Source organism: Primulina eburnea, chromosome 8 (genome assembly GCF_022965805.1).
Source record: "Primulina eburnea isolate SZY01 chromosome 8, ASM2296580v1, whole genome shotgun sequence".
Taxonomy (NCBI): domain Eukaryota; kingdom Viridiplantae; phylum Streptophyta; class Magnoliopsida; order Lamiales; family Gesneriaceae; genus Primulina; species Primulina eburnea.
The window spans coordinates 41,235,972-41,259,691 of record NC_133108.1 but is presented as its reverse complement, the minus strand read 5'-3'; the positions used below and the strand labels follow the sequence as shown (position 1 = coordinate 41,259,691).

Genomic DNA, 23,720 nt, shown 5'->3' with positions numbered 1-23,720 from the left:
TATTTGATTAGGATGTTAAATATAATTGAATAAATAATAATATATTTGATCTGATTAATTTGAAATAAAATAATAAATTCTAATTTCGTTTTTTTTTCATTAAATGATGTATATAAATAAAAAGAAGATACAAAAGATAATGGTAAAAACTTGTGTGAGACCGTTTCGCGGGTCGTATTTGTGAGACAAATATCTTATTTGGGTCACCCATGAAAAAATATTACTTTTTATGCATACTTTTTATGGAAAAATATTACTCTAGAGTATTACTTTTTATTGTGAATATGGATAGTGTTGACTCGTCTCACGGATTATGACCCGTGAGACGGTCTCACATGAGACTCACTCAAAGATAATATAGTAATTTAGTTCGATAATTTATTTGACATGAAATAAACAACTAATGATTTGATTAATGTGAGATAAATAATTAATACATAAAATTGCAACCAAATATTTCATTAGAATCAATAAAGTTCTAAAAAATTATATTTTGGTCATATAATTAGTACATTTTCTATTTTTGGTCATGTTATTCATCCATTCATAATTAAGACCATTTATTTGTATTTTTTCCAATTTTAATCGGTTTTTGCTGGAGTGCTGGTGTGATATTAGATACATCTTGTTCGACGTTTCATCATCACTCTCGTGAAATGGATGAAAATAATTTATCCGATCCTTTACGAAAATTCTGACTCCATAATCAGGGATGCTAATTTTCTCCCAATTGGACAAAGAATCTGATATATGACTCAAATGGAAGAAGATATGGAGAGAATTTTTTATCCGATTAAATAAACGGGTAATCAGGTAGAGATTTTTTGGGTTTAGAAATGGAGGCGGATGTAGTAACATCTGACTCATACCCGATCCGAATATTCGATTATATACACACACATTTATGTATTTATTTATATTGAAAAAATATTGATTTTAATTTTCTTTTGCTGAATGATGGTAGTTGAATGTAACGAATAAAATTATTAATATAAAAATGATGTTATTTTTGAAGGATAATATTTTTGGAATAAATTAAGTTTACTGTTTTGTTATTTCTTATATGTTGTTTAGTTGACTATTTTTTATATTTAATTTTTCTCTTAAGAATTTAGTAACTAAGAATAATTTTATTGAAATAATTCGAATTTGAAAAAAATATAATTATAGATAGTAATAAGATATTTGGGTAGGAAATGGATTTGCAGTCCTCCGATAGATATTTGAATGAAGATGAAAGTTGAATACCTGACGGAGATGTGTATAAGTACGAGGATAGATACAATAAAAAAGATAAAGACGGAGACATATAATCCTACTTGAACCCTAGCCATTGACATACCTATCCATAATCACGTACGAAGTTAAAAAGGAAATATGCACAAATTATAACGTAAAAGTTGACATATATTGGGTTTAAAATAGTCAAATATGGGTCTAACAAGTCCAATAAATTGATTTCGTTTCCTTTGTATTTCTACTTTAGAGTATTTTTCTATTAGAGCGTCGATATGTTATGTGTCCCGACACCAGCAGTTTGATAAAAAGAAACTAAAGTAAATTTAAAAAATAAAACAACTTATTAGATTAATATCAGATTTTGAATACTTTGACGATTTAAAAAAAAAACTAATTTATTGTTAAGATTGGAACTTGGATATAACTCAACCCCAAAAGCTAGCTCAAGGGGGGAGGATTGTCCAAGCCAATATATGCCACTCAAAGGTTATTTATCCAACCGATGTGGGACAATTAACACACCCCTCTCACGCCCAGGAATGAACATCTGGAGCGTGAAGTTTACAAATGACCCAATTGTGGGCAGAACGGGTGGCCTAATTATAGGCAGTCCAACACATAACGGTGAAACCCGGGCTCTGATACCATGTTAAGATTGAAACTTGGACCTAACTCAACCCCAAAAGCTAGCTCAAGGGGGGAGGATTGTCCAAGCCAATATATGCCACTCAAAAGTTATTTATCCAACCGATGTGGGACAATTAACATTTATATTATAATTTTGCTCATTTCCAATGTCAGCAGTTGAGCGATTTTGATAAAATATTTACCTACTTCTCGACGAAGACTCAAAGAAGAGTGATGTGTTGTGCACATCGGAAACCACTCGAAATTTTAAATTGAGTAACAAATATTTTTAAGAGTAAAAAGTTTCCAATGGAAGGGGCCAATGCAATCTCTTCAATTACCAGTAGCAAGAAACTCCATATAATTAATGTCTCAATTTATATATTAATTCTTCACGTGTGTTTATTATTTATATTCCAAAATCATAATTTTCGCCTTCTTTAACACCCCAAATCGCTATAACAATGCATTATATATATACATATATATATATATATATATATACATATATATATGTATATATATATACATAAGTAACAATATAAACGAGTTGAACTCGAGTCCAGCTAGCTTCTAGGATTTTAGGCTCATATATATTCAATCGAGCTTGTGATTTTTCAATTGAGTTTGAGTCACTGATCCATTGAAAGTGATTTGTTTCAAAACTCCCTTTAGTAATTCTGAATATATTATCAATCAAATTACAGTCATAATCAACTAACTTGTAGGTTTTTTTTTTTGAATTTTAGTTTTGCATGGAATGCGGACACGTTAAGAAATACTGATATCTCACTAGAAAATGTTGACGTGACGTCAGATATTATTAACATATCTGATGTTACATCAGCACTTCGACGACGAAGATTAAAAGGGGAAAAAATATAAATTAGTTAACTAAAATCTTAAATTAACTTATAACATTGAAAAATCAAAATATTATTATCTCTTTTATTTAGAGACGCTGGTGAGCGGCAGAGCCACAAAGTGGAGGAGGTTTGGTACAGAATATTGTCATGAACCAACTTAGATATAATTATAGGATCAAAGATTTTTTCTTTTGTTCCCTTAGGATCAGAGTTGAAATTATCGGGGAAATGATATTTTCATATAATTCACTCTCAAATTTTCTCATGTTTATCGATAATTTATTTTGTAACATAACCATTATCAAAGTTCTTGATTCGTCCATCCAACCTTCATATTTATATATTTTTGTATTTTAATGTTAAAATATATTCTAGATACACCACAGCAAGGAAGAACGTCATACATGATTTTCACCAAATTTTTATCTGAACATGGGATTGTGCTCTAGCTAACTTGGTAAATTGTGTTGATGAGATTTGATATGATAAATAATATTTTGATTATTACAATATTGAGTAGGATGTCAAATAAATTATATAGTATGTTCGGTTGATTAACTTTAAGAAAAGATGATAAATTACGATTTTGTCATTTTCAATAATTAATAAATATGAATAAAAAAGAGATATGAAGGATGAAGTTGTAATTTTTAATTAAATGATTTGATTGATGTGTGATAATAATTAATGATTTGATTGATATGCGATAAATAACGGTATAAAAAATACAACTAAACAAGTGATGTTGAATAATCCAATCTCATCCATCTAACTATACACACTTTTTTTACCATATATCATATACATATTAAAGAAATTAAACTAGCGACTCCGTACGCGCGAAAATTCGAGTGCACATATTTTTAGCACAATTAATATTTTTTTACAAATCAGTTAATCATTTGTAGAATTAACAAAAATAATTTTTTATAATCATTTTTTTTAATGAAAGAAGATAAAGAGTAGTTTTGTTTATTCATAAAAAGACTAAGTTAGTTACTCCAACGGGTTAATACATTATTAAATAGTATACATATATAAAAGATGTGAGTCTTGAACTGATTTTTCTAATATATATAAATAATAATTTTTTTTCCTAATTATGTGTAATCTCATCAAAGAAAACATGCTCAAAAGTCTTATACCTGATAAAAAAAATATTTCTTTTTCATTTGAAATAGAAGCTATCTTGCTTTCCTTCTTCAGTCTTTGTGGACATTTAATATTATTTATTTGACGATTTTACTACACCAAATTGGTAACATTTTATGCTAACAACACCTACTAATATAAGAAGTAAAAAATTTCATTTTACAAATATAACCTTCTGGCAAGTGTTTTATGGAGTTGTCAGATGAATTTTGTATATTTAAAAGCATAAAATGTGAAACACATAAGTAATAACCTTTCCACGTGAGGGGTGATATGACATCAGCCACGTCGACAATTATGTCACAACATCAACAATTCCAGTGACACGTCATCATCACGTTAGTTTTTCAATGAAAATTACTAAATAAAAATTATAAATTCTTGGATTATGATCGTAAATTGACCTGATAACTTAAAACGTAAAAAACATGCATACTACATGACAAAAAGATAAATTTTTCACCCACACACACATATGTATGTATGTATGTATGCATGCCTCTAGCCCTTCAAAAATATGTTATATGAGGTGAAATATATATAATATGAGGTTTATATTTGGATTACCAATTTTAATCAATATGTAACGTCACAATTCAACGATAATGCTCTCTTGGGTGTATCGTCTAATTTAGTAGGAAAATGATATATGTACAATGAGAATTTATCTTTGTATTTTATTGGAAAAATTCTTTAAAAAATGCGATAGTTTTGCTATTTTAAATGCACTTATTATAACTCCGTGTATAATGCGCATTGTACACTGTAACATGACCTAACTTAGAGAAAATATATGCGCAAGAAATCCGGGCTTGAAACTCATGATGACCAATTTTTATCAAACTGAGATCAAATTATTATCAATTAGATGACAAAATTTACATAGCCAAAATAGCTAAATATTAAAAGTTAGTTTATCAAATCCAAAATTGAACAAATTAATAGAACAAAAAAATCATTTTTCAAAAAATAAAAAAAAATTGGCATCTCCTCTCGGATACAAAAAACTTGCTTCCATTCGGCAAAGATTCAACAAATTTAAAAAGCTCGAATAACACCATGACAAAATGAAATAAAATTCTCAGTCATGAGGTAGAAGTTCCAAAGAACTAATGAAAATTGTGACGACAATTAATTAAAAAAAAGTGAACCTTTGAACGTACGAAAGGGTAAAGTGAAAAACTTCGAAAGTATATGCCTAATGTGTCTCTCCTTTCTATATATGATAATTGACGACAATTGGCTTGTATCGTTTAAATAGAAACAAATGAAATAAAAACAAGCAAATGAAAACAAACCCTTCCCAAGATTTTGTGATTTTTAACAATTACATAGTCATCGATCGACATAATTAAAGATTTCCATTATTAAATACTTAAATTACATAGTAAAAATTTATTTAAGTGATATTACTTATTTTGGATCTGTCTGGGAACTATTAATATTAATATTTGTTAAAGAATTAAATATCAATATTGTGCTGTTTTTGAAGATTTTATAGCATTTTTTTAATGTCATCGTACTATAAATATGATGAGTAAGTCTTTTGTGAGAAGGTTTTATGAATATTTATCTGTGAGGCGAATCAACCCTACAGATATTCACAATAAAAAGTAATAATCTTTGCATAAAAAGTGTTTTTTCATTGATGACCAAATAAGAGATCTGTCTCACAAAATACGACCGTGAAACCGTCTTACACAAGTTTTTGCCAAATATGATTATATAAATATGCCAAGGTCCTGCAAATCATAGACCCCTTCATCTATATTTTCCTCTAGCATACGGAAAACAGAAAAAAAGAATTGAATTAATTGCTTGATTTTTAATGGCTGAAATAGATCAACCTGGCTCCCCTGGAAGCTCCATGCATGGAGTAACAGGAAAAGAACAGACCTTCGCCTTCTCTGTATCCACTGAAGAAACAATTCCCTCGAATTCGACTTCTAAATTATTCACCTTACCAGTAGATTCGGAGCACAAAGCCACGGTTTTCAAAATCAATTCCTTTGCAAATCCGCATATGACAACTTTCCATCTCTCCTGGATTTCATTCTTCACCTGTTTCATCTCCACCTTCGCCGCAGCCCCCCTGATTCCAATCATCCGGGACAACCTAAATCTCACGAAACACGACATAGGGAACGCAGGCATAGCATCAGTCTCCGGCAGCATTTTCTCCCGGCTAGTAATGGGAGCCGCCTGCGATCTGCTTGGGCCGCGGTATGCCTGCGCGTTCTTAATCATGCTATCCGCGCCTACCGTGTTCTGCATGTCGTTTGTTTCGTCTGCGGGAGGGTATACTGCTGTGAGATTCATGATTGGATTTTCGTTAGCTACATTCGTTTCTTGTCAGTATTGGATGAGTACTATGTTTAATGGGAAGATTATCGGACTGGTCAATGGGACGGCGGCTGGGTGGGGGAATATGGGTGGCGGTGTGACGCAGCTTTTGATGCCGCTGCTTTTCGAAGTTATCAGGAGATGTGGGGCGACGCCATTTACGGCCTGGAGGATTGCTTTTTTCATCCCTGGATGGATGCATGTGATAATGGGATTACTGGTTTTAGGGTTTGGCCAGGATCTTCCGGATGGAAATCTTGAGACACTGCAGAAAAAGGGAGATGTTCCGACAGATAAATTTTCTAAGGTCACATAATTTGCCTCGATATTCTTACAAGTTTTTCACGTATTCGTAGAAATCAAATATAATATCTATGATGTCAGGAAATATATTTCACAAAATGAAACTTCGAATTTAAATTTTCAAGTTAAATACTCCAAAAATAGAAGCTGAAATGCGTTTTTGGCTAATGAGGGAAAAAAGATTGATGCCAAGCCCTTTATAATTTTAAATATATTGCTAAAAAATTTGTTATTCTTACTGGACGGCCCATAATGACTCGAGTGCACCTCTTCATCCTTTCAAAACTATAGCTTATTTTGTTTTCATTTACATTTCCGATCCATTTTATAGAAATACGATCATCTTTAGTTACATATACAATTTATGGGGAAAAAGTTTCCATAATCATAAACGGTTAAAAATCGAGTAAACATACTATATATATAATATGAAATTTCATCATATATATATAAGTCAATTCTTGTGTTTTAGACACAATGGACATGAGCACGAGGGAAGGAAAAATTAAATACATCTGCCGGTTGCCTCTTGTTCAGGTTCTTTGGTACGCGGTAACAAATTACAGAACATGGATTTTTGTTCTTTTGTATGGTATGTCACTTGGCGTCGAGTTAACGACGGATAATGTCATCGCAGAGTACTTCTTCGACAGGTATCAAACAATTTTGTGAGTACTTCTAACAATGGTTGGAACTTGGACACAAAACGTATTGAGTCGGGAATCGAATTTTATAATGAAAGGGGGCCGGAGATCAAACAAAATTTTGACAAAAAAATAAGTATAAAATATTATTTTTCTTGCTCAAAGGGCAAAAAAAAAGAACAATCGATATTCTCCTCTTCCCTACTAGATGTCTGCCTTTCTTCTTGGCATTTATGAAAAAAATTTCATATTACTCTCCTTCTTCCCTCGACTAAAGTCAAGCCTCACCATATATTTTTCATGTTATTTATAAAATTATTATTGCATATTTGCGTATATAATGATCTCTAGCTCGATATTCTGTAATTTTTTATTTGGTACCAAATTTTTATTAGTTTCAAGATCTTAGTGAACAATTTATTTCATTGTAATTAATTTGGACTTAACTTTATTTGTGAGCTCCATATTGTCCACCAAATAACGGATATGAACATTTACGTTCTAGATATTCCTCATTGTACTAGTTCTATGTCTGAAACACAGTAAAATTTTAAAATATTTTAATCTATTCGAGCTTTTGGGGTGACTAGATTCCAAGATTTTCGAACATATGCTTCTTAATTTGTTTCCTCTCTCTTTTTCTGATTAATTTTTTCCAGGTTTGATCTCAACCTTCATACAGCCGGCACCATAGCTGCCACCTTTGGCATGGCCAATATAGTATCCCGACCATTCGGTGGTCTCATGTCCGACACAGTTGCACAGCGGTTCGGCATGCGGGGCCGGCTGTGGAACCTCTGGATTCTGCAAACCCTAGGTGGAGTCTTCTGTATTTGCCTGGGCCAAGCCAACACACTCCCACTATCTGTAGCATCCATGATTTTTTTCTCTATTTTTGCGCAAGCCGCATGCGGAGCCACTTTCGGTATCATCCCCTTCATTTCCAGGCGATCTCTTGGAGTCATCTCCGGCCTCACGGGCGCCGGAGGAAACTTTGGATCAGGATTAACTCAGCTACTGTTTTTCACTAGCTCCAAGTACTCAACCGCGACAGGGCTGAGCCTGATGGGGATTATGATCGTGTCCTGCACGTTGCCGGTGGCGATGGTGCATTTCCCGCAGTGGGGGAGCATGTTTCTGCCGCCAAGTAAGAGACGGAGCGAGGAGTATTATTATGGAAAAGAGTGGACTACGGAGGAGAAGGAGAAGGGGCTGCATCATGGGAGTCTTAAGTTTGCAGAGAACAGCCACTCGGAGAGAGGCCGGCGGGTAGTTGCCGCCGCAACTCCTCCAGATTCAACTCCCGCTTGCGCGTGAAACACTTGTTATCTACGTATTACATATAGATAAAAAAAAATATTACGATTATACATAGCACGTGTATCATTTATCTAAATATGCTGAACATACTTGAAAATTGGAAAATATATATATATATATATATATATATATATATATATATATATATATATATATATATATATATCAAAGTTTGTCAAATATATAAATATTGTATTTTGACGTACAAAATTCTATGCCAAAAGTAAAGTTGACATCATCAATTAAAAAATATGTGTATATTTTGAAAAAATGTGTATAAGTTTATTAAATGTTATCCAAATCAACAATGATTAAATATCTTGAGATAATAAGATAATATTTTCAAAACAAAATTTAATGATTCTAGTTATATATGTATATAACATAAATATTTCAAGATATAACGCTGAATAAATATCTTGATTTAAATATATATGTATATCTAAAATCAGCCTTTTTAAATGCATTGATTTAAGAGTGAGTCTCATGTGAGACCGTCTCACAGATCTTAATCTGTGAGATGTGTCAATCCTACCAATATTCACAATAAAAAGTAATACTCTTAGTATAAAAAATAATACATTTTCATGAATAACCCAAATAAGAGATTCGTCTCACAAATACGACCCGTGAGACCGTCTCACACAAGTTTTTGGCTTGATTTAATTATATGTTTATAATATAAATATTTTCATTACTTCCGTAAAATTCTAAAATACATTTTTAAATACATGATTTAAAAATAAATCATAAAAAACTCACAAAACATTTAAATATCTTGAGTCAACCCTGGACTAAATGTCTCAATTTTAATCATAATATGAGATGCCGTCCGTGCACTAAGTTATTTATATGAAAATATGAAATAAAAGATCTGAAACGGTTGGGATTATTGTGGGAAAAGGAAGTAATAATTTTTTATGGATGACTCAAATGAGATATATGTCTCACAAAATACGACTCGTAAGGCTGTCTAACATAAATTTTTGACAAATAATACACAAACAAGATCAAAAACTAAAACTGCTTATTTGTCATTCGAGAAACAAGTAAAAAGTTTTGAGTGGAAGTGACTGCTTTAAGAATACTATTTGTCAATACCGAAACTTGGCATCAGAGACCCTTTTAAAGAATATAATTTTCCGAAATTTTCTCAAGTTTTCTAATATTGATGGATATGGAGAAATATAGTAAAAAAAATTGAAAAATTAGGAAGAGAATTCAGGCTTTAAGAATTTTAATATAGAAACCAACAATTTAACAGAAGACAAAACAAGTTTAGTATGGAGTACCCAACTGTTACGTTGTAAACTTCTAACAAGCATAAGTTGACAAGTTCGAAAATTGAACTCAACAAACATACATATCCCATTGTTACGGACATAAAATAAGATACATTAAAACTCAAGGAGACAACCTAACTATAAAGATCATCTTCATCAGCTGCACCAGCAGAAGGTGCAAAAGGATCCGATGCAGCAACACCGCTGCTATTCTCAGCAAACCGGAATTCAGTACCAAATCCTCTAGACTGTTGCAACGTCTGAGAAAATGCCTGGTACTTACGAATGTCAGCATCGCTCACACTCCTCCGAGCATACTTCATTGATTCCTCAAAATGTGCTGCCTTTATCTCAGGCACCTCATCTTCGACATCCTCCTCCATGGCCTCCGGATTCTCGCTTCTTCTCCTCTCTTTTTCAATATCCTAAAAAGGCAAACTCAAGAATTCAATTCTGTATCTCACAAATATAAATCATAAATTGTTATAAATCGTATCAAAAACTTAGCTGACTTTAAGGCCGCAAGACAAATCTTTCCAAATTATATAGCGATATAAAAATGTTTCCATCATTTTCCCACACAGCGATCAACACAGAACAGTAAGGGAAATTATTGTAGCCTAATAATCTCTCCCCCAAAAATTGTCCCACCTTGTCATCCATAGGAATCAGATACATGAAAATTAAGATCAATTGAGGACTTGAACACTTGAAGGCATACTAAAATATACAGGTATTAGTAAAAATAATAGTAAAAATGTACCTCAAATTTTCTTAAAATAGTACGAGCAGTTAATTAGCCACGTTTAAATTGTTGGTGCAAACAGGATAGTATGTGTAATTGAAGCAGTAAATGGTTATAGAATTCACTATAAAGCAATGAAGAGCCATACGTATCCAGAACACAAAGCAAATGGAAAAGACAAACCTTTTCAATGTTCTCTCTGATAGCATATTTGCATGCACGTTGGCATATTTCTGTGATGTCGGCACCACTGAACCCTTGAGTGTATTTAGCAAGGGCTCTTAAGTCCACATCTTTTGAAATAGGTGACTTTCTTAAGCTCGCTTTGAAGATTTGGTGGCGTGAATCCTCATCAGGAAGAGGGATATAAATCAATTGATCAAGACGACCGGGACGTAGCAGCGCAGGATCAATTATATCTGGTCTGTTGGTAGCGCCAATAATGAAAACCGTTTTCTTGGCATTCATGCCATCCATTTCGGTAAGAAGTTGATTCAGTACTCGGTCAGCAGCACCACCACCATCTCCTGCACTGCTTCCTCTCTGAAAGATAAAAAGTATCCAACTGTGTGAGACAGAAAAAGCATACAGCGTGGATACCGCAGATACACATTGAAAGTGAAAAGAACCTGAGTTGCAATTGAGTCCAATTCATCGAAAAATAGGACACAAGGAGCAGATTGACGAGCCTTGTCAAAGATTTCTCGAACATTGGCCTCACTCTCTCCAAACCACATAGTAAGCAATTCGGGACCCTTGACACTGATAAAATTGGCCTGACATTCATTGGCAATGGCCTTGGCCAGTAAAGTCTTTCCACATCCAGGAGGTCCATAAAAAAGAACACCCTTAGAAGGTGACATGCCAAACTTTTCAAACTTCTCAGGATGCTCCACCGGATATTGAACAGTCTGCAAGAAAAAATGGTGCATCAAAGAATGAGTTAACTTCCAATCTAGCAAAACATAGAACTATAAATTTAAGACAATGGGCATCAATATCTTGAAATACAAATACCTCTTGGAGCTCACGCTTGACATTTTCAAGGCCTCCAACATCTTCCCAGCTAACATTAGGAACTTCAACCACCTACAACCCTCAATGATTCATTAATTAAGATGTTGGTCAAGATGAAAAATTCAACTAACAAGGTTCAATAGGAGTTACACATACTGTTTCACGTAGCGCCGAGGGATTGCTTGTTCCAAGAGCGGTCTCAAAATGTTCATTAGTAACAGCCATGGAGTTCAGTATTTCTGCATCAATGGAATCGTCCTCCAAGTCAATCACGTCCATCTTCTCCCTGATGCATTGAAGTGCAGCCTCGGTGCATAGAGCAGCCAGGTCTGCACCAACATAGCCATGTGTGTTCTTGGAAATTTTTTCCAAATCAACCTGCAATATCATCAGAAATTAGATTGGCAAAACAAAACAAGCGATAAAGTAACAAAAAAAAAAAAATCAAGATTTCAGAAGGTTAAGAACAAAAGCTATGATAAGTACAGAAGGTATTAAATTCAATGAAAAGATACAAAATTTGAGCTTTACATCTTCAGCAAGTTTCATGTTCTTTGTGTGGATACGAAGTACTTCAAGACGCCCAACTTCATCAGGAACACCAATGTCAATTTCCCGATCAAATCTCCCGAACCTCCTCAGAGCAGCATCAATGCTATTGGGACGGTTTGTGGCACCAATTACAATGACATGAGCGCGAGATTTGAGTCCATCCATCAACGTCAGGAGTTGGGAAACTATCCTTCTCTCAACCTCTCCATGTGTTTTCTCTCTCTTGGGGGCGATTGAATCAAGTTCATCGATGAATATGATAGACGGAGCATTCTTCTCAGCTTCCTCAAATGCCTTCCTTAGATTGCTTTCACTTTCTCCAGCCAATTTAGACATTATTTCCGGTCCATTGATGCAAAAGAAGAAAGCACCAGTTTCGTTAGCCACAGCTCGGGCTATTAAGGTCTTTCCAGATCCCGGAGGTCCATAAAGTAGTATTCCTTTTGGAGGCTTGACACCAATTGATTTAAAAAGCTGTGGGTGCCTAAGTGGCAGCTCAACCAACTCACGGATTTGAGCCATTTGTTTGCGAACACCGCCAACATCGTCATAGCCAACCTCATCCAGACGATCCTCATCCTCCCTTTTTACTGGCTCTCCCTCACAGAATATTTCAGTATCAGGGGCAACAACACAGTATTCTGAAGGATCGGTCTCAATAATCTTGAACTCTACGCTTCTCATTCCTCCTCTGACGAGAAACAGGTCGCCTTTCCTTACCGGTCGGTATGCTTCAAGGAAGTATGCTGCGTGTACGATAGGAAAAGTTAGACATACCAGAAAAATAAGGGGGAAGCAACTTCCAATTGGATATTTTCCAGATTAATTTCATACACGAGAGATCTAAATTAATAAAAAAACGAACTTACGTTTCAGGTAGGCATCGAAAAGATTTCCGGTAACCCCTTCAATTGTATCGTCTACTGGAAGAATGTGGACTCGCTTCCCATATTTCACATCAGCACATTGATGGACAGAAACCACATCTCCAAGCCTAACCCTAAGGTTGTTTCTAACAACCTTGTTCATCCGAATCTTGGGTTCATCACAAGTATCATCAGCAAGGGCAATGCAAATTGTATCCTTTCTTTTCTTACCCTGTATCACAATTTTAACAATCAACTAGGAAATAAACTCTAAAATAACAAATAAATAAATCCATGTAATATAACTCATAGATTGGATTCTTCAGATTCCAAATGGCAGCAGGAAATGGTGAAATTAATTTATGGTAAAAATATCTAAAGTACCAATTAAAGCACAAGTCACTCTGTAAATTACAAGACAGCAAACAAAAGCAACTAAATCTAAGTTTCCCATGGTATACGAAACAATTTGGTAAGTAGAGTTCAATCACTGTTAATGAAAAATGCATCACCAATAGCTTCGGCGAGAACGCAAACACAATTTGTGAATACATAAGTTGCAAAGATACACCCCCGTATGAAATTGTTAATCAAACACCAAGAAATCAATATTTAAAGAACAGCAATTGTTACTCAAACACCGATAAATTTTGCTTCAAGCCACTTTCCGATATACAAAATACAAATAGCAGAATCACAGTAGCCCAGCTATGATTTCCAAATTCAGAGTATCCTACTCCTGCCACTCCCTCTAAAACTCAATTCAAGGACAACAGAGAAAAAGGCAACAAAACCCACAAAATTATCCAGACCAAAATTCTAAAAGGAAGGGAAAAAAGGTAAACCTTGATCAAGATAGTGTCTCCCCGAAAAAGCTGAAGCTTTTCCATAGTTTCAGGGTGAAGCGACACCACAGAGTTATCATCATTGATAGCCTCATCAACCACTAATCGATTAGCCGCCTTCTTCCTCTCCAGAATAGCTGTACTGAAATCCCTTTTCGTACCTTTCCTGCACACAAAAACAGAAACCCGAAAAAATTCAACAAAACCCAGGAAAAAGAATAAGTATCAACAGAGATCTGAGAATGAATAGAAACACTTACGAATCGGAAGATTCGGCTTGATTGCTCATGATGTTCTGAAGCAACAATTTTCTGATGCAGGTGAGAGATTTATGGAAATTGTGCCGGGGTAAGAGAACATCAATCAAACTTATATGGAGTATTTCTTGTTGAAAAAGAAAAGGTAGATAATAAAAATAAAAATCGTTGCTTTGTGCCTTTTTTTAACGGATGCTTCCTTAGATGAAATATCTTGGGGACTGTAAGAACCCTTGTTTCTAAAACGGCGTCGCATAGCAGGACAGATAACTCATCTAGACCGTCTTTCATTGTAATATTTAAAAAAAATTATTTCACCTATTTTTCCATCAATTTATATTATATAAAAATAAAAAAATATATAATTGATTTTGAATACCATATAAAATAATTATCCTAGAAATACAGAGATAAATCCAAAACATATATAATTGATTTTTTTAATTCAAGCGTTCACATTTCTGAATTGATGTGCAACTCCGCAATCTTGTTCATCCACATCCAAGAAAATCCAAAACATATATGTTAATTATATATAAAAAAAAAAGATCCTTATAAAAAATTATCTCTGAGATCCCAATGTTAATTGAACACTTCCACAAATTTTTTATTACACTAAGTTCAGTAGCAAAAAACATCCTATACATTTATAATGTCAAGAAAACAAGCTGTAATGGAAAAACTACTTTGCTATTTAGCACTGTGAGTTACGGCAGAAGCAAAATTAAATAGCTTGCTGACATAGATTTACTCCATTGGGAACCCAAACATGATTTGCAGATAGATCCTGAATCTCAACACTAGCTCCTCCTTTCTTCTTCATTTGAACCTTAATTTCTTCCATGAACAAGGTAAAGTTCTTCTCTGACGATCCATCGCTCGGCAAGGCATTTTTCAATGTTCTCCTCACATCCATGACTGCGCTCCTGAGCTCCTCAGAAGTCTTCCGGCTCATCAAATATTTGATCTTTTCTGCAACTTCTTCACGGGTGATCGTCTCCCTGTCGCAAAGATTAATGCCAATCCTCCAGTCGTTGACAACTAGTTTTCGGTTCGTGAACTGATCCGTGAACAAAGGGAAGCAGATCAAAGGAATGCCGCACCATATGCTTTCAAGAACGGAGTTCCATCCACAGTGTGATAAAAAACCTCCAATGGCACGATGTGAGATCACTTTAATCTGGCTGCACCATTGAATAATCAACCCTTTTCCTTTCATTTCGTTTTCGAATCCAGCTGGTAGAATATCAGCCTCGTCGGAGCTCACAATATCAGGCCTTACAACCCATAAAAAATTAACCCCACTTGCTAATAGTCCATGAGCTATCTCCCAAATGTCCTGTCTACTAGTGGTGTGAGCATGGCTACCAAACGAGACATACAGAACCGACCCGTCAGGCTTCGAGTTTAGCCACTGTGAACAGTCTGACTCAGACCACAGGCTCGTGGAAACCGTCTGATTTGTGAAGCTAGAGACAATAGGACCAATAGCATAAGTAGGCTGTTTCTTGTGTAGAGCTGAAAGTGTTTGGGATTCGAGTTCTTGAACTGTGTTGCAGATTATGATATCAGCTTTCTTTATGTCCTCAAACGCTCGGTAAATCACCCGATGCACCACCGTCCATATATCTGCAGCTTGGAGGTATGACATGAGATCGGTTGGCTTGATCGCCTCAACTCCAGGTAAGTAGTGGATCATGTCCTTCCTATTCTCTAATAATCACAAGCACACATTCTTTAGTTAGGCGAGGAAGGCTGATGTCTCAACAAACAAACAAAAAAAATGCCAAACTTTATGCATAAGTTCTCGATACTTATTCCACCCACATTGTTGGCAAAATTTAAATTCAAGGTAGACCAAGATGAGCAAGGATTAGACCGGTGACGGTGGCCATTCCAGTTCAATGACAGTTTCGGGTAAAAGGCATGGTCGTTCCATACAGTTATAACAACGTTAAACAGCTAAAAAAATTGAAAATATTTTAAAATATATATCATAATAAATAGAAAACTATATATTGATCGGTCACGAAATTTATCAAATCGCTTCAAAGCCATAATCTTGGGTCTACCAATATTTCAATTACTTGCCATACAATATATATGAAATCGACACAAGACAAGGCTAAAAGGACCATTAATATCCCACAGGAATCCAAGAAACTTGAAAAACAGAGCACTTACCGGCGGAGGCGAAGTGGCCATTTTCCTTGAGCAGGTCCAGATGATAATACAAAGACAACACCAGAGCAGGCTCCGTCCAAAACGAAACATCCACCAAACCATGCTTCCGCGCAATCTCCGAGGCCCAGACGTAGAAAGTATCTGCAATCAAGCACGTAGCAGGCGGATCAGACTTGCACAAATCCGCCACAAGCTCGTCGACGTGCGCGGAGAAAACGTGGAGCAACCCCTCGACAAACTGATCGTGGTTCAAAGATCTGTCAAACGAGAGGGGAAAGCCGTCGGACACCGTGGCGTAGCGGATGTCCATCCCCGACTCCCGAGCTTTGGTGAAAATGTCGCCGCCGTTTGTCCGCAGCTGGGCCCTGGAAATCCTGTAGTGCACGGATTGCGTGTTGACAAAGGTGATTGTGAAGCCATGAGACGCTAGCTTCATGGCTAGATAAACGAATGGGTTGATGTGGCCCTGGTACGGGTAGGGGATCATTATGGCGTGCGGCCTCCGATGGGTTCCGGCCATTTCTTGCTTGTATGGTGTATTTGGGATTTGGGTTTCAGGTGGAGAGAATGGAGAGGGGAAAATATATTGAAGCGTGGCAAATTTGGTGAGTATTTCTGTGTGTAAAATGGCAGCGTCATCAGGCAGAGGAGATGAGAGCTGTCTCTGTCTCTCCGCTTTTACATCTGTCGGAGAACGGGGAAAGAAATAAAAAGGCATATGATTGATTATGAAGTTTCTTTTTTAAAATTCGCTTTTATTAATATATAATATAATAATTTAATCAATTAATGTTATTGGCTAACTAATGTTATTGGTTAGTCAAAAACGATTTATTTCATCCAACTTAGATGGGTATTATCCTCATGATCGGATGAATGACCAAGATTTACCCATGCATATATAAGACTCATTTTTTTTTGAACTTATATTTGTAGCAAAATCTTAGCCGTTGAAACGAAGTGAGGGTAGTGCGCATATAAGTAGGATCTCATAAACCGGCAAAAACTTATGTGAGACGATCTCATTGGTCGTATTTTGTGAGACGAATCTCTTATTTGAGTTATCAATGAAAAAATATTATTTTTTATGCTAAAAGTATTACTTTTTATTGTGAATATTAGTAGGGTTGACCCGTCTCATATATAAAAATTCGTGAGACCGTCTTACAAGAAACATACTCTATCGATTATTATAGATTTAAGATTTTGAATTGTTTACATAATATGGAAATGAAAACAAGGACATTTAATTATGGCAAAAACTTGTGTGAAACGGTCTCACGGGTCATATTTGTGAGACGGTTCTCTTATTTGGGTCATCCATGAAAAAGTATTACTTTTTATACTAAGAGTATTACTTTATATTGTGAATGTGGGTAGGATTGACCCGTCTCACAGATTAAGATCCGTGAGACGGTCTCACATAATACCCACTCTTTAATTATTTTCATTTTAAAAATATTAATTACTCACCTTTCATATCAATCTATATTAGACCGGTCAAAATAGAAAACCCATATTTAATATATAATATAATATATTTTAATTATCGTTTGAGTATATAAAAGTAAACGTCAGTGATTGGGTAAAAAAGGCTTATAAAAATTAATGGAAATTCTTTTTTAAAAGTAAAATAAAAATAATAATAATAATAATAATAATAATAATAATAATAATAATAATAATAATAATAATAATAGTTGTGGAGCGTTGAATAGGGTGGGAAGCCCCTCTAAAATAGGATAAAATAATCAATTGCCGAAAAATAGAATATTCTTTTCTATTCCCTTTACAATTTAAAAGAAAAAAGAAAAAAAGACCAGAATAAACATGAGTAAACCTATGGCCACTGGCTGTCTTATTCTTCTAAAGTCAATTCATTTTAGATAAAAGTAAACTCTAATGCCATTTACGTAAATAATCTTTTCATTTCAAATATAAATCATACTTTTTTTCATTTGTTTCAAATGTATTCTTTAATATTAGACTATTATCTATTTACTAATATTCATCGAATAAATTAGCTGTTTTTAATAAGTTTTTATATCATATTTAAGTACTTATTAATTAAATAAGAGAAAAATGAGAATTTTCTTAATTTTCAGGTTGGGTGCAATAACCTCACTTATCTAATTATTTTTAGAATATTTGGTGATAAAAAACCGAGTGAGTCTTATGTGAGACCGTCTCACGGATCCTAATTTGTGAGACGGGTCAACCCTACTGATATTCACAATAAAAAGTAATACTCTTAGCATAAAAAATAATACTTTTCATGGATGACTCAAATAAGATATTCATCTCACAAATACGACCCGTGAGACCGTCTCACACAAGTTTTTATCTAAAAACCAATCATAATGTTATGATTTTCTTCTTTCCAATAAAATATCCCGAGGAGAAGGGGAAAAAACACACAATTTGTGCTTATTTTTAATTTCTCTCATATATTTCGTGATTCTAAATATTATAACGATTCTACATGAATATAACATGGATGTAGAATGAAAATAAAATTTTGATGAATTTGTTATTTATGTGATAAATTATAAACATATAAAAAAACATAAAAATGCCAAAAACAGTCGAAAATTGTTGGAATTGTTGTACTTCGCATATAAAACAATTATTCTTTTTATAAGTCGTTTAGAATATCAAAACATATTAATACCAAACACATGTTAGACGCCTATTACCATAAAGTGAAGCTATCACGAATCGCAACCATTTCAAAATAATACGGGTTTTTCCCCCTGAAATTTCGTTGGAAAGACCAGACCACTTAAAAGGTCAAGTAAATGGTTAGACTGAGTTTCATGTGAGACCGTCTCACGGAAACTAATATGTGAGACAGATCAACTCTACTCATATTCACAATAAAAAATAATATTCTTAGCATAAAAAATAATATTTTTTTATGGATGAACAAAATAAAATATTCGTCTCACAAATTCGATCTATGAAGCTGTCTTACACAAGTTTTTATCAAATAGTTATCTTTAGTTCAGTATTATTTCACGACCTATATTTCAATCTCACTTTTTAATCATTTGATAAAGTTATATTGTGCCTTCGATTACTTATAACATGTCTGAAATCTAAAATTTTCAAGTCTGTGATGAGATCTTTCATTAGATGGAGATCCAAAACTAAATTTCAAGTCTGTGAAGATATATTGAGATAGAGATCCAAGTACAAATAACTCACACCTACTTTTTTTTTAAAAGAAATATAATTATTGTGTTGATCAAAATTTAAGACCGGGGGAAGTAGTAGGTAAGGGGTCAAAGCAATAATGTGGGGTGGATTCTTGAAGCGCTAAAACTATTTTAAAACAATATTTTAGATCAAGTAAGTTAAAAGATAATTAATAATATGTGAAAAAAGTATTGTCGGAATAGTATATTATCATCAATTTATTAATAAAAAAATTGATGGCTGATGAATTGAATATTATTGGAGTAATTCCTTTTCTATGGTGGATCCCTTCACAGTGAAGAAATTGGCAGAATTGTACGGTAGGTTTCATGGGGTTGGGGACGAAGTGAAGAGAATAGATCATGCAAGTGCACGGAAGAGTAATAGCTTTTACTTTGACAGTGGATTGCTGAAAGAAACCACGACTGTCATGTTGTTCCATTATGATTGATATTATCCGAGTTGAATCGGAGAGTTTGGTGCAATTCATCGGATATAATGAGAGTTTTATTTAGAGTAAATGAGGGTCGAACGTATATAATTTTTAGGTGAAAGTATATATATTTCTGTAATACGGTTTCAGCCGTAACTTGAAAACAAGGAAATTGAATTCGTGAATGGGCATCGGAGGAGTGTTCGGCGTGGTCGCTCCAATGCTTAAGTCAGCAAGTTGAAGATGAAGAATAACAGCTGTACGTATATGTGAGTGATACATGAAATACTAAGAGTTCAGATTGTTAATAATACAGGCCTCTGTAAATGAGAAGTATATCTATTATTTATAGGAGAAAATCTCATGATTACCTTGTTTTCAGTGCTTACCTGCCAAGTATGGTAAGACGGCTGCTCATACCCTACTTCTGATGACTTGTCACTTATCTGACAAGTCAAACATGTGTTGTTCTATCAGATAAGATAGCTCATACTGATGCATTCGAGTGTCGTACGCTTCTCGAGATAGCTCAGGTAGAAGTTCTCGGAAGTTTGCATGAGAGCCCGGGCTCTTGATTGCTCAGAAGAAAATATCCCAGGCATCTCTATACCCGGCTTCTAAAGAAAATACTCTGAATACTGACTCTGATTTGGACTATCCATTTAGTTTCCTCATATATCAATGATCTTGATTGATATTCTTGAGAGGATAGTGGTTAAATCGATATAATCAACAAGTTTACAGTTTCCATCTTTTCCATTTTGTGATTTTTTTTATCAACATTGCCTCAATTATTTTCTTGATGGGTATTTCATTTGATCGATGTATCATCCGGAAAACATATACATTCAAACACAAGAAATTAAGAATGAATCTCCAGATTACTGGAAAGTAGTTGATCTGGAAACAGCACGGAAACATTCGAATTCACCCCCACCGGACTAGCATTAGGATCGACGCTTAAGTCCCTCAATCTTTACTCGCAATTCCTCTACGAAACCGTCGAAAGCAAGCACTGACGATCCATCCGGCCTCAAAGCATTCTCAACTTTCTTCTTTACTTCTCGGATGGCCTCCCTCAAACCACAAGAATCATCTCCACTCATCAAGAACATAATCTTTTCAGCAACTTCGCAACTCGTAAGACAGTCACCATCACAAAGATTGATCCCAATCTTCCAATCATCAACAACCAATTTCCGGTCCGTAGTTTGATCAGTCACCAAAGGGAAACAAATCATTGGCAACCCAAACCAAATGCTCTCAAGTATCGAGTTCCATCCACAGTGCGTCAAGAATCCCCCTACAGCAGGATTCTTCATCACTTTAGGTTGATTACACCATGGTACAATCAAACCTCTGCCTCTCACATTTTCTTGAAATCCATTTGGTAACAAATCACCGACTTCTGAACAGACAATACCGGGCCTAAGAACCCAAATGAAATTCACCCCACTAAGCATTAGACCGTTCGCAATTTCCCTTATATCTCTCACATTGGTATGTGCATAGCTTCCAAATGAAGCGTACAAAACTGAGCCCTGAGCCTTGTTGTCGAGCCATTCGGTGCAATCTGATTCGAGCCATAGATCCATGTTCACTTCCCGGTCAGTGAATCCAGTCATAAATAAGGGTCCGATTGCGTAAGTGGGCTGTCTTTCATGGAGCACAGCGGTGGTTTCTGGCTCGAGTTCTTTCACTGTGTTACAGATGATGAAGTCTGCTTTCTTCACATCCTCGAACGCCTTGTGTATTGTTTTATGCATAACTTTAGAAGTATCAGATTCTTGAAGATATGACATCAAATCTCTTGGTTCAATTGCATCCACGCCTGGTATGTAATCTATGGTGTCCTTGCGGTTTACTGTAAAAAACGACCATACATATATATATTTTTTAAAAAAAGGAAATTAAATTAATTTGAGTTTTAATGTAGTTCATAATCAAATTTTTAGATCTTTTGGAGTCTTTACTCCCGCTACTGCTGAATAATACGAAAGATTTCATATTAGTAAATAATTAAAGAAAATATATATGTCGATCAAGAGGTGTCCCTTGGTCTCACCGACGCCACCATAATGACCATTTTTCTTCCACAAATCAAGGTGGTAAATTGGTAAAACAACGTTAAAACCAGCGGAGGCTGCGTCCAGAACGAGACATACACGAGCCCATATTTCCTTGCAACAGCTGATCCCCAAGTAGAGTAAGTATCTGAAATCAAACAAGTGGCAGGAGGATCCCCACGCACCAGCTCACCAGCTCCCCGACGGCCTCATCCACGTACGCCGGAAAAACATGCAACCTGCCCTCCAAGAACTGCTCCCGGTTCGAAGATCGATCAAACGACATGGGGAAACCGTCACCAATTGTGGTGTAACGAACGTCGAGTCCCGAGTCGTTGGGTCGTGCAAATATACTGTTAACTAGGGGATCGATATGCACTCGAGCTTTTTTGATCTGATCATGAGCGGAGTGGGTGTTGATGAAAGTGACGGTGAAGCCTTTGGATGTGAGGTTCAACGACAGTTGGATGGATGGGTTAATGTGGCCTTGGAATGGAGGTGGGATTATGATTATGTGAGGCCTTCTGTTGTCGCCTCCCATTCTGTGGTCGCCTGTAGTAGGTGCAATATAAAACTTTATAAGTAATAATAATTTTATTTTTAGTTTTTGTGCTTGTGAATTTACATTAGGAGTTTTTCTTCAATATTTAATATTCAAATTAAATATGGATATATACATACAACTTTCTTAATGTATTGATTGAATCAAGTTCTTTACAAGCAATACAAACAGTCACAACTACTATAATGATATTGACTATGTTGGTGTATGTTCTACTGAAGTTGAAAAACATGTACGAAGATCAGTAATTTCAAATATTACATATGTTAGTAGATCTGCTAATATGGTAGCCCATAAAATTAACTGTTTTGTTTCTTTACACACATCCATCGTTTGTCTGGATGAATTGTGAGTTTTCTTCCTTATCAGTTAGGCTTGTAATGGATGGTTATTCTTAATACAATTACAAGTTTTAATAAAAAAAATATATAATAATTAACAAATAGAATAATGATAATAAAATTAACAACCTTTATCATCTTAATTTCACCAAACACCCTCAATTTTAAAGGACTAAACTACCCAACATAATAAATTATTCTCCAGTCTTATTTAAAAACCCATAATCTTCAAAGTTGTTATATAAAAATTTATTTAATTGCAAACTATTATTTTTTGTTGCAGACAACTAAATAGTGCGTCGTGGTCCTTTAATTGATACCTAATATATAATATAAATTAATAAATATGTGGCTTGTTATGGTCCTTTGATTAATTTATTGCTCTTATAACATCTCAAATGATCAAATCTTTGAAATATCTTCCTTTGAAAAAAAAAATCTTTGATTATCTATTAATGTTTATAATATCCACTGTATATAATAATTTATTAATTTTGTGGTCCTCGTCATTGTAATCTATTATTATTATTAAGTTTTTGGTTCTAAATTTTTAATTAGTTTTGTAGAGTTTAAAAGTCTAGAGTATTCAATTTAGATTTTTATAAAAAATTTAAAAGCTTAGAGGTATTCAAAATATCAATATATTTTTTAATGACTTAATGAAATTCTAATAAGTACAAGAATTAAAATTTAAGATACGACTATAAAACGTCAAAAATCGTCTTTGATATAACCTAAAAATTTGGATGAACATTTGATTAAAAAATATCTCAAACGTGCATACTCACTTTTATTTCTACTAGCAAGTAGCACGTGCGTTGCACGTAGTGAATAAACGTTATAACGAATAAGTGAATATAAAACACTTATATTGAGT

General features: G+C 34.4%; 3 protein-coding genes across 3 annotated transcripts; 1 reads left to right on the top strand and 2 right to left on the bottom strand.

Annotated features, from left to right (window-relative positions):
- Positions 1-5,712: 5,712 nt before the first annotated feature.
- Positions 5,713-8,562, top strand: LOC140837997 (high affinity nitrate transporter 2.4-like). Its single transcript, XM_073204080.1, has 3 exons — positions 5,713-6,534; positions 7,068-7,183; positions 7,834-8,562. The coding sequence occupies exons 1-3, from the start codon at positions 5,713-5,715 to the stop codon at positions 8,489-8,491; spliced, it is 1,596 nt and encodes a 531-aa protein (XP_073060181.1). The 3' UTR covers positions 8,492-8,562.
- Positions 8,563-9,737: 1,175 nt separating this feature from the next.
- Positions 9,738-14,272, bottom strand: LOC140839819 (cell division cycle protein 48 homolog). Its single transcript, XM_073206777.1, has 9 exons — positions 14,063-14,272; positions 13,803-13,968; positions 12,961-13,189; positions 12,071-12,837; positions 11,696-11,917; positions 11,540-11,611; positions 11,152-11,433; positions 10,706-11,065; positions 9,738-10,202 (listed from the first exon to the last, which is right to left on the bottom strand). Exons 1-9 carry the CDS (start codon positions 14,089-14,091, stop codon positions 9,912-9,914), a joined length of 2,418 nt encoding a protein of 805 aa, XP_073062878.1. The 5' UTR covers positions 14,092-14,272; the 3' UTR covers positions 9,738-9,911.
- A 341-nt stretch (positions 14,273-14,613) lies between these two features.
- Positions 14,614-22,517, bottom strand: LOC140839282 (uncharacterized). Its single transcript, XM_073205921.1, is given in 6 exon segments — positions 14,614-15,772; positions 16,244-16,980; positions 20,826-21,738; positions 21,940-21,991; positions 21,994-22,125; positions 22,128-22,517. Coding segments are annotated over 6 exon segments (3,177 nt in total). The 5' UTR covers positions 22,482-22,517; the 3' UTR covers positions 14,614-14,783.
- Between the last annotated feature and the right edge of the window lie 1,203 nt (positions 22,518-23,720).

What these genes read in the sequence shown, in the direction of transcription:
- LOC140837997 (XM_073204080.1), top strand. Translation starts at nt 5,713, where the DNA reads ATGGCTGAAATAGATCAACCTGGCTCCCCTGGAAGCTCCATGCATGGA. An exon ending in CGACAGATAAATTTTCTAAG is followed by an intron (nt 6,535 to 7,067) that starts GTCACATAATTT and finishes CCTCTTGTTCAG; the next exon opens with GTTCTTTGGTACGCGGTAAC. An exon ending in GCAGAGTACTTCTTCGACAG is followed by an intron (nt 7,184 to 7,833) that starts GTATCAAACAAT and finishes AATTTTTTCCAG; the next exon opens with GTTTGATCTCAACCTTCATA.
- LOC140839819 (XM_073206777.1), bottom strand. Translation starts at nt 14,091, where the DNA reads ATGAGCAATCAAGCCGAATCTTCCGATTC. An exon ending in TTTCGATGCCTACCTGAAAC is followed by an intron (nt 12,838 to 12,960) that starts GTAAGTTCGTTT and finishes TCGTACACGCAG; the next exon opens with CATACTTCCTTGAAGCATAC. An exon ending in CCTCGGCGCTACGTGAAACA is followed by an intron (nt 11,612 to 11,695) that starts GTATGTGTAACT and finishes TGAGGGTTGTAG; the next exon opens with GTGGTTGAAGTTCCTAATGT.